The following is an 11,491-nucleotide window of genomic DNA, read 5'->3' on the forward strand; positions in this document are numbered from 1 at the left end:
TAAGATACGTTAGTGTTTCCTAAAGATGATAGATTAATGGAGCTTTTGTGTGTGTGTGTAACATGGGGCTGTGTACAAACTAGTGTTTTATTACCGGTTTATACTACGAGTATGTAGAGCAGTCACATTGCCTTTTACATTAGGTTGTTAACTGCATTTTTTCCTTCGTTTCTCTGCAGACATTTCTAAAGTTAAATAATCAATTCATGAAACAACTGTAGCAACAAACAATATTTGTAAATTAAAATCTAAATCATAAAAAAATCAGACAACGATCACAGCTCCATATATGAATATGTGGGTGGCTCTTAAAAGAGCCTTTGGGTTGGTTGTGTGAATGGGGAAAAAAAGATGTTTAACCCCCGAAGCCGTAGAGAGTGCGGCCCTGGCGTTTCAGAGCATACACCACATCCATAGCGGTTACGGTCTTCCTCTTGGCATGCTCAGTGTAGGTGACGGCGTCTCGGATGACATTCTCCAGGAAGACCTTGAGCACTCCGCGAGTCTCCTCGTAGATGTAACGGGGTTTGGCCTAGGCCCACAATTACCCCTGTGGGTCTTTACCCCAGCTACCTCCATGTGCTCTGCAGGCTGATCCTGAGTCTCCGCTACCTGGGAGTTGGGGTACATGACTGTGGCAGTGCCTCCACCTGACTGGGCATCCAGGGCAAGAATGGGTTTCCCAGACAGGAACATAATAAATAACTACAACACACACAGTAATAACAGTAAAACAGTATGAACATGTATTAAAGGATTATGGTAAATAAAAATAAGGCAAGAAATACAGTGGCTAACTAACACACCGACTCTCTCTAACCAGGCCCAGCACCCTCCCAAACCACCTGCGAACCCACCCTCAGGCTTCACCCTAATGGCTGATGGGTACCAGTTGGTGCACATAAATGTTGGGGCCCTTTAAGGTAATCCACATGCATTTAAACAGTTGCAGCTCATAGGAAACTGCAATCCACAGGAAAAGCTGTTTATAAGTTTATGTGATGGACAGAATGCCCTGTCAGTATGACAAGGAGAGAGGATACTTCTTACCACTGACAGGATTCTGCACAGGCTGAAAGAAAACTCCAAGGTCTGCCAGTCATTTACTTTGTCTGCATTCTTCTCCACAGCTCTCTAACAGGGACAGACTGCAGCTGGCAGCATACACTAAATCAGCAGAGGAATGCTGTTACTTTACAAGATGAAGTCTGCAGCTCTCACACAGCCAGGCCTCACACACACCTTCACTGCTCTGAAATGTCTGCCTCCTCCTGTGTCTTACACTCTTCTTTCAGTTTCACTTGATCACATGACCAACCAGTCTAATAGTTAATAGAAAATTGAAAAAACAAAACATATAAATAATAATAAATGCACTAACAGTCCTATAAACAAATGTTAACTATCTTACAGTTTATTCTAGTACAGAGAGGTTCCAACATTCATAATGTCCGCAACCGCATACAGTAAATCAACCATTTTAGATTGTACCTGGGGCATATGTACATAACTGGGTTCTCCGACTTGATCGTAAGTAAGAACCCTGGGAGGCTGTCGTATTCTAGTACCCAGTCTCTGTTCTCTCTGAGGAAGTCCAGAATGTTCCTGGGAATCTTCAGCTCTGGCTACTTGGGTGGGGAGGTCACCAGATGCTTGAGACCCTGGCTTTCCCATGATACAAGAGTCTCTTTTTGGGGTCCCAGGCACAAAGTTGGGGCTGTTGGGATTCAATGTAGAGGAGGCTAAGGGAGGAGAGGAAGGAAAGTGCTGTGTTTCCTCAGCAGGAGGAGACCACCATTGATCATCAGCACTAAGAGCTTCTGGGGTCTCTACTGCCTCATTTTCAGGACTCTCTGTTGTGCTTTTCTCCCATTCACTACTACTCCCTTCCTCTTCATCGATATAGGCTATTGGTAGTAGATGGTTCCTATGCCAAGCTTTGATCCGGCCTTCTGGGCCTTTTATATTATACACTGGCAGCCCCTTTAGCTTAGACACAACTTCAAATAGGGTATCCTTCCATCTGTCTGCTAATTTGTGTTTCCCAGGTACCCCTAGATTCCGGAGGAGAACCTTATCTCCCGCTTGGACTTCCTGATGCTTCACTTTGGTATCGTATCTTCTTTTGTTGCGTTCCTCCATTTTTGCCGCAGCTTGAGTGGCCAACTCGTAGGCACTGTGAAGGTTTTGTCTGAGGGTCCTCACATACTGGAAGTGAGAGTCTGACTTTGTCCCATCTGGGGACACCCCCAACCGGACATCTATCGGTAGTCTGGCTTCCCTTCCAAACATTAGGAAATAGGGTGAGAATCCTGTAGACTCATGCCTTGTGCAATTATATGCGTGGACCATGGCTTCTACATGCTTACTCCAGGACCGCTTCTCCACTTGTTTCAGAGTCCCGAGCATGTCTAGGAGTGTCCTATTAAAACGCTCAGGCTGGGCATCACCCTCAGGGTGGTAGGGTGTTGTTCTGGACTTGTGAACCTGCAACATATCCAGCAGTTCTTTGATCAGCTTACTCTCAAAGTCTCTACCTTGATCAGAATGTATTCGATTGGGCAGACCGTAGTGCATAAAATATTTCTGCCAGAGGACCTTGGCTACGGTCACAGCCTTCTGGTCTTTAGTGGGAAAAGCCTGAGCGTATCTGGTGAAATGGTCTGTTACTACCAGAACATTCCCAATTCCGGTAGTATCATTCTCAATACATAGATAGTCCATGCACACAAGATCCAGGGGTCCTGTACTTCTCAGGTGGCCCATAGGGGCAGCTCTCACAGGCAGAGTCTTTCTCTGAATACATCTTCTGCAGGTCTTCACATAATGTTCAACATGTTCTCTCATGCGAGGCCAATAGAACCGGTCTTGTACCAGGCCATAGGTCTTGTCTACCCCAAGATGCCCATGTTGATCATGGAGAGCTCTCAGGACCATTCCCCGATATCTATGAGGTAACACTAGCTGCTTTCGACCAGGGTGGTCATGGTATTTTATAATTCTATAAAGGATTCCATCTTCTAGATGTAGTTTACTCCATTCTCTCCGGTACAAATCTCTTTGTCCAATGGGAAGGGAGCTCAGTAATTTAGGGTTCTTGGCTCTCATTGCCTTGAGGACTGTACCTATATACCAGTCCTGTGACTGGGCTTTCTTCTTGTCTTCATTGGTTATGTGAGACCACTGTTGGAGCATTGCTGGAGCACAGAATACCTCTGGTACGGCTTCTGGGGAGTGACATATGGAGTCTATTCCTCTGAGTTCAGAGAACTCATCCTGCCTCTCAGCCACTACATATGTTTGGCACAGGGCTCCTACCCCAGGCACAGGGATTTCTTCCCATTCCTCCTTTTCTTCATGAGGAGGAAGTCCAGGTCTGCGGGACAGAGCATCCGCACTGACATTCTTAGGGCCTGGCTTGTATTTAAGGCTGAAACTATAGTTTGACAATGCTGCCAGCCACCTATGCCCTGTGGCATCCAGCTTTGCTGTTGTTTGAATATAAGTAAGCGGATTGTTATCCGTCCTTACCTCGAATGTTGCTCCATATAAATAGTCATGTAACTTGTCCACAATTGCCCACTTGAGTGCCAAGAATTCTAGCTTATGGACCGGATAGTTTTTCTCTGCACCAGTTAGACTTCTACTTATGTAGGCCACTGGTCTTAACCCTTCTGGGTAGCTCTGATGCAATACGGCCCCTAGGCCTTCCATACTGGCATCAACATGGAGCACATATGGTTTCTCGGGATCTGAATATGCCAATACAGGAGCTTCTGTGAGTCTTTTCTTCAAGATTAAGAAGGCTTCTTCGCATCCTGAGGTCCATTTCTTTCCGAAGGAGTCTTTAGGACTTGGCGCCTTAACACCCTCTATAGCTGAGGTAGTCTTTAACAGGTTGTGTAGCTCTCGAGCAATCTTTGAATAGTCTTTCACAAACCTCCGGTAGTAACCGCAGAATCCAAGAAATGAGCGCAGCTCACTGATGTTATCCGGCCTGGGCCAGTTCATCACCGCTTCAATTTTGGTCGGGTCAGTTGTCACACCTTGTGCGGAAACAATGTGACCTACATATGTAACAGAGTTCTGGGCAAATCGACATTTGTCTATTGATAATTTCAGACCCTCTGCTTGGAGTCGATCCAACACCTTCAGCAATCGCTGTTCGTGCTCTTCTGGTGTCCTTCCAAACACTATGAGGTCATCAAGATAGACTAGGCACTCTTTGGGATTCATATCCCCCACAGTCTTCTCCATCAGCCTTTGAAAGGTGGCGGGAGCTCCAGTGACCCCTTGGGGCATCCTGGTAAACTCGTAGAATCCCAAGGGACAGATGAAAGCTGTCTTTTCCTGATCCTCCTTCTTCATGGGTACCTGATAATACCCAGACCTCAAGTCCAGGACGCTGAACCACTGGCTTCCAGAAAGGGCATCTAGCAGATCTTCTATCCGTGGCAGAGTATATTGATCTGGCACAGTCCTTTTGTTTAAAGTCCGATAGTCTATGCAAAGCCGGACTGTGCCATTCTTTTTCCTAACTACCACTATGGGTGAGGCATATGGACTTCTGGACTCTTTAATAATGCCAGATTCTTCCATCTGTTTGAGTATATCCCGGACATCTTCCACATCTCGAGGGGGTATTCTCCTTGATCTTTCTCTGAAAGGAGCTGGGTCAGAAAGTCTGATAGCATGTATGGCACTCTTTGCACATCCCACATCCATTTCTTTCCTGGAGAAAACTTTCTCTCGAGTAGCTAATTTGGATCGGAGGCTATCTCTCCACTTTGGTGGTAGAGGAGAATCTTCCAGTTCAAAAACTATAGGTCCTTCATGATCACCTCCCTGTTCTGCCTTTACAGACATTACTGAAGAGACTTGGTCCAACAAGTGAATCACACCAATCTTCTGGTGACGATCAATTCTGATCTCTGTGGGTGTTAAGTTTCTTATCATTATGGGAAAATCTTTACACCAGTGATTCCGCCAGTCTTTCACCTCAGGTATGAGAGTCCACCCTTTTTTTGCATCCTCCTCAGGCAAGGACTCAATGAGGTATTGCCTGGTTCCTCCTGATATTTCATGGTGCATAGATGCTATGGCTCGTAGAGTCTTAGTCTCTCCAGGCCTTACAAATAAAGGTTCTTTCCCCGAGTAGTGGCATGATCCTGGTCTAGCTTGTAGGGCTAGTCGATGGCATTCTTTCCCTAGAACAGGGCTGACTTCCATCAGTCTGGTTAGAGATACATCTCCCACTTCAGTTAGGTAGGCCCTGAACATGTCCTGCACCATTCTTGCGTTGGTACCCAAAATTATTGGGGCGCACATTGTTTTCTTCATGGAGCATACAAGAGCTTCCAATTCCATAGGGCAGATCATTCCTGTGTTTAACTGTGGGATTGTTATTGTCACTCTTATACATCCCTCTACAGGCTGGGCCTGAGATCCCACTCCCCACAACTGCAACTCTCCTGCTGGCTCCAGGGGAATATGTTTTAGATGATGGTCATAGAAGTCTCTATTAATGATGGTGACCTGGGATCCAGTATCTAACAAGGCCGAGGCATGAATATCTTCTATTTGTAACTGTATCAGAGATTTGGGCCCGATCTTGGCCCCCACAGATAATATGGGTGTGGTTCTTTTTCCTCTTTTCCTGAAAGGACTGGTAGCTTGAGCCTCCTCCAGCTCAATAGCTAGCACATCCACTTCTGTATCTGATGAATTAGTGGGACACTCCCGCTTGAAATGCCCTGATTTTCCACACTTAAAACAGTTCCCTCGGGGGGACTGTTCCTCTGGGAATAACCTTCCTGTGGTCTCCCTGCGGTGCTGCCTCCTGGTAGGAGAATAATCTGTTCTTCTTGGCGATGACTTAGACAATAATTCTAATTCAGCTACCTTTTTTTTAAGGACGAACAGTTCCATATCCTCTTTATCTGCAGCTTTAGAAGAATTTCCTTTTTGTGGAGGAGATGGGGACATTTGGTTCTCCAGTATTTTTGCTTTTCGGATAAGTGTGGAATAGGACAAGACTTGATCATCCAACTTAACTCTTAGCATGATCATGACTGGATCATTGCTAAGGCCTCCCTTCTGAATTTGTTTGGATAGTCGAGCATCCAACTCAGATGCAGTGACTGCTCCATTATGAAACAGTTTTCCCAGTGACAATTGTAATCGATTGATATAGTCTGAAGCTTTCTCATGTTCCTTCTGTTTAGTGGCTAGGAACTTGATTAATAGATCATCAGAGTCCTCAGATTTTCCATACGCATCCTGCAAAACTTTCAGGTAATCTTGTGCGGTAGCTTGTTCATTCACTCCCCTAAACAGCCTTATCATATTTGTAGCTGGGAAACGAAGACTCTCCATTATCCGTTGTTTTTTTATGTTATCCGAACAAGACCATTCTTCCAATAATTGTACAGCATTATCCTTCCAGGCCTTAAAGGGCTCCTCCCCGGCAGGAACAGGTTGATTCCCAGAAAACACTTTCAGCTTACGGTAACTGTGGGTATGGGTAGCTGTTACTATGGCTTCTGAGAGTTTTTGCAGTATTTCAGATATGTTACTCTCTCCTGAACTTGTGGTTCTCAATAGGGAATCGCCTGGTTTTGGGGATGTTGGAGATGAGGGAACCACTAGATCTGGGGTCTTAGGGGCAGTTGTCCCTTGCACACTGGAAAAGTAGACATTTCGTTTGGGGATGGCCCCAGTCTCTACAGGGGTAACCGGTATTCTCCTGGGGGGTTTCTCTGACAAAGGGGACAGAATCTGGGAATAACTTGATACATTAAAGTCTCTTTGGCCTATAGTGGAGGGTTGCTGCAGTGTAACCCCTTCCTCCTTATCAGGGAGAGCGTACACTAAGCGACATCCTTCAGGAGCTGTTTCAAGAAGGTATAGACATGTAGGCCTATGACGGCCTCTCAAATCTGCATGGGAATATACTAACATGTAAGTTTGACCGTATGAATCATGCAGGATGTCTCTGATGGTAGCCATCTCTATTCCCAGTATAATCTCTACGCACTTGGTGACATGTTTTATCTCACTATAGGGAGGTACCTGGCATATCATCACTGCATGATGCAATGGTACCTTCTGTTGCTGGGCCCAATCTGTTACAAATGGGAGTGTGGGCCGGGGAATTAACGGATCCTTACTGGGTATACCCCAATTTATCTCAGCAGTACCACCAAATGTAACGGGGTTTGGCCTAGGCCCACAATTACCCCTGTGGGTCTTTACCCCAGCTACCTCCATGTGCTCTGCAGGCTGATCCTGAGTCTCCGCTACCTGGGAGTTGGGGTACATGACTGTGGCAGTGCCTCCACCTGACTGGGCATCCAGGGCAAGAATGGGTTTCCCAGACAGGAACATAATAAATAACTACAACACACACAGTAATAACAGTAAAACAGTATGAACATGTATTAAAGGATTATGGTAAATAAAAATAAGGCAAGAAATACAGTGGCTAACTAACACACCGACTCTCTCTAACCAGGCCCAGCACCCTCCCAAACCACCTGCGAACCCACCCTCAGGCTTCACCCTAATGGCTGATGGGTACCAGTTGGTGCACATAAATGTTGGGGCCCTTTAAGGTAATCCACATGCATTTAAACAGTTGCAGCTCATAGGAAACTGCAATCCACAGGAAAAGCTGTTTATAAGTTTATGTGATGGACAGAATGCCCTGTCAGTATGACAAGGAGAGAGGATACTTCTTACCACTGACAGGATTCTGCACAGGCTGAAAGAAAACTCCAAGGTCTGCCAGTCATTTACTTTGTCTGCATTCTTCTCCACAGCTCTCTAACAGGGACAGACTGCAGCTGGCAGCATACACTAAATCAGCAGAGGAATGCTGTTACTTTACAAGATGAAGTCTGCAGCTCTCACACAGCCAGGCCTCACACACACCTTCACTGCTCTGACATGTCTGCCTCCTCCTGTGTCTTACACTCTTCTTTCAGTTTCACTTGATCACATGACCAACCAGTCTAATAGTTGCCTAGGCAACTTCTCCTGCAGAATGTATACAGGTGCAAATGTTCAACAGGAAGGGCTACATAGATAAGGCCGGAGATTCGCTTGACACCTCCCCTACGTGCCAAGCGCCGAATAGCCGGCTTAGTAATGGATGTTATCGCGGAGCACTTTTACGGTGCCTTTTTGCTCCGCCTTTTCCTAGTCCTTTGCCTCCTTTACCGCGTCCAGACATTGTAAATTCAATGAGTAAACTGATTCCGAAAAAGCCAAAGCGCCTCCTTATATGGTACTGACGAGAACCTGATTTGGAACTGAAAGGTGTTTTTTTTTTTACTTGCCTTTTCTGATTGGCTGATTTATTGTGTCATCTTCTGGTTGGTTACAAGAGCCGAAATTACTTTCTCAATTAATCCCCAGTGAGTCACAATATACTTAGTTTAGTTTATATATGATTTTGACAATGTCCTGCATGTGTACAAAGCTTTCAAAACATTTACTAAATGGACAATTAACTGACATATGTACATTAATTTAGAAATCCTCGTTTGTTACAAATTAATATATGCGCTAATAAAATCATTGTAATAACTGTAAAATAATATCCAATTTGAAATTAATGAAAACCCAACACATCCAAAGCAATCTGTGAGCCGTTGCATCCTTTAATGTGATTTCTCATCCCGCAGCGCCACCTACTGGTCATAGTTTTTTTGTCAAAATCTTTTGAAAGAAATAGTAAATTACCTTGTGTAATAATCACAACATATGATTTAGCTAAAATAAGCTTTGTGTGAGGGAAAAGGCCCGAACTTTGTTTCATTCTATTATAAAAACATGTTCTCAAATAACGTTATCAATCTATTTCCCTATTTAGTTGAACCTGAACAATAGTCGGCGTTTTTTCCTAAGGGACAAGTAAAACAACTTGTATAAGTTTATATTATATTAATAAGATCAGTATTGAACTTTAGTGAGTCAAAGGCTCTTTGCCTATAAGAGGTGAAGGGAGGGTAAAAAAATGCCTAGGGTTTTAAGCTTGTGATAACTGTGATCATTTTATTCATTCGGAATTAATGGAAGCAAATAAACATTCATCTTATGTTACATGATGGATTTCACAGAACAAGCAGCAAAGCCTTAACAAACCACACAGCGACTCTTATAGTCTCTCACTGCTGCATAGGATCAACGTGCAGCTGGCGTTTCCTTTTCTTCCATATCTGCCGCCATTTCTCTGTATGACCGTTAGTGGTTTAAATAAGCCCGGTCTCCTGTGTGTTCTATGTATTATCTGATGTTAGCGGTTACTAAATCTAATAAACGTATGTTCCTGATTTCCAAACATTGTGTCAATATCCCTACTCGGTTATAATAGGTAACGTTTTGGGCCAAATTAAGGAGTTAAACCTATAGGCGCATCTGTAAATTGATTAAATTGGTGAAAGACCCGTCTCTCTATAAATGAATGCAAGAAAAGTGCAAGTGTACGAACATATGCTGTTAGAATTTAAGTCTATTCAGTGTAAATACATATATCCACTAATGTAAAGTAAAGAATATATCGACAAAACATTTCCCCACAACTAAACTTGTAGTGTCATATTCAATATTTAGTTATTTATAGAGGCGTAAATATTTTATATACGCACTGAGAAACAAGTATAAGCTCTGATAGTGAATATATGGATGGCTCTTAAAAGAGCCTCTGGGTTTGTAGAAGATATTGTGAACAATGGGATCAGGATTACTTGGCGCTGGTGTACTTGGTCACGGCCTTGGTGCCCTCAGACACTGCGTGCTTAGCCAGCTCTCCCGGCAACAGCAGACGGACAGCAGTCTGGATCTCCCGGGAAGTGATAGTGGAGCGCTTGTTATAGTGAGCCAGGCGTGAGGCTTCCCCTGCGATTCGCTCGAAAATGTCATTAACAAAGGAGTTCATGATGCCCATGGCCTTGGAGGAGATGCCAGTGTCCGGGTGCACTTGCTTCAGCACCTTGTACACGTAGATGGCATAGCTTTCCTTCCTGCTCCTCTTCCGCTTCTTCCCATCCTTCTTCTGAGTCTTAGTCACGGCTTTCTTGGAGCCCTTCTTAGGCGCTGGCTTGGCTGGTTCAGGCATTGCTGCTGGGAAATAAGCTCTTCACAACAAAATAACTAATAGTTGACGGCAAATCCAACAGCTCTATTTATTTGCATCAACCAAAGGGGCGTTTATTGAGTCTCATAGTGGATTAGTTGAAAATGTCATGTGAGATAATCTGCAGTTTATGAATGGTGTATACCAAATTTTAAACTTCATTGGTTCTCTCCAAAACTGACGAATCACAGAGAACACTGCTTTGTCTATCAGGGTATATGTGACCTTGCAGCGCGAGAATTGAGTTACATTTTGTGTTATCCACAGAGTATTAGTAAACATGTCAGGACGAGGCAAACAGGGTGGTAAAGTCCGTGCTAAGGCCAAGACTCGCTCATCTAGAGCCGGTCTGCAGTTTCCAGTTGGCCGTGTGCACAGACTGCTCCGAAAGGGGAACTACGCTGAGCGTGTGGGAGCCGGTGCTCCTGTCTATTTGGCTGCAGTGCTAGAGTACCTCACCGCTGAGATCCTGGAGTTGGCCGGTAACGCTGCCAGGGATAATAAAAAGACCCGCATCATCCCCCGGCACCTGCAGCTCGCTGTGAGGAACGACGAGGAGCTCAACAAGCTGCTTGGTGGTGTCACTATTGCTCAGGGCGGTGTTCTGCCCAACATCCAGGCTGTGCTCCTGCCCAAGAAAACGGAGAGCAGCAAACCGGCCAAGGCCAAGTGAGCACATAACCCGAACTGTAATCTCGATCACAACCCAAAGGCTCTTTTCAGAGCTACCAACCCTTCATAAAGCAGCTGCATTTATCTATTTTATACCATTTACTTTTCAAACTAAAAAGTAAACAGAAATATTTTCTTTTGCATTTGTGTAAACGCCACAGTCTATAATAAAATGAATACCCGATGTTCATTACATATAAATCCATATTAACATTGGTGTGAGAAGCTTTTATATTGCAGTGCTTTGGTCGCACTATTAATTGTGAGTTAAATTGTATGATCGTTTCCCGACTAGCAATACATTCAATGAAAAATGTGCACCGTAAGAATATACCGTCTTTAATGGAATATGGTTATACAAATCTACCAGGGTATGTAGATATTACAACCCACGTCCTACCGTTGTTTTGTAGAGAAAACGATATAGTGAATCAAAACAATATACCTCAGACTGAATCATTGTTGCACTTTTCCAAAGTAACAAATATCTATACATTTCATCGTTTGTACCATATGATATAATCTCTAGATGTTAATGGCATTATATACATATGGCTTCTTATCAAGTAGGCAAAGGAAGCTTTATGGCGGCAATCAAACTTAAATACTCTGTAACGGGCCCTGAAATCAGTGACACTAATACTGCATTTGTTATAGAAAGACTGAATTATTGATTCTCAT

General features: G+C 44.1%; 2 protein-coding genes and 1 pseudogene across 2 annotated transcripts; 1 reads left to right on the top strand and 2 right to left on the bottom strand.

Moving 5' to 3' along the window:
- Positions 1-322: 322 nt before the first annotated feature.
- On the bottom strand, positions 323-8,350 carry LOC128666454 (histone H4-like; annotated as a pseudogene).
- Positions 8,351-9,716: 1,366 nt separating this feature from the next.
- Positions 9,717-10,162, bottom strand: LOC128666450 (histone H2B type 1-J-like). Its single transcript, XM_053721058.1, has one exon. The coding sequence runs from the start codon at positions 10,118-10,120 to the stop codon at positions 9,746-9,748; it is 375 nt and encodes a 124-aa protein (XP_053577033.1). The 5' UTR covers positions 10,121-10,162; the 3' UTR covers positions 9,717-9,745.
- Positions 10,163-10,418: 256 nt separating this feature from the next.
- Positions 10,419-10,811, top strand: LOC128666446 (histone H2A type 1). The gene has a single exon (XM_053721054.1). It carries the CDS (start codon positions 10,419-10,421, stop codon positions 10,809-10,811), a length of 393 nt encoding a protein of 130 aa, XP_053577029.1.
- Positions 10,812-11,491: the final 680 nt, after the last annotated feature.

This window comes from Bombina bombina, chromosome 7 (genome assembly GCF_027579735.1).
Source record: "Bombina bombina isolate aBomBom1 chromosome 7, aBomBom1.pri, whole genome shotgun sequence".
In the NCBI taxonomy this organism is placed as follows: domain Eukaryota; kingdom Metazoa; phylum Chordata; class Amphibia; order Anura; family Bombinatoridae; genus Bombina; species Bombina bombina.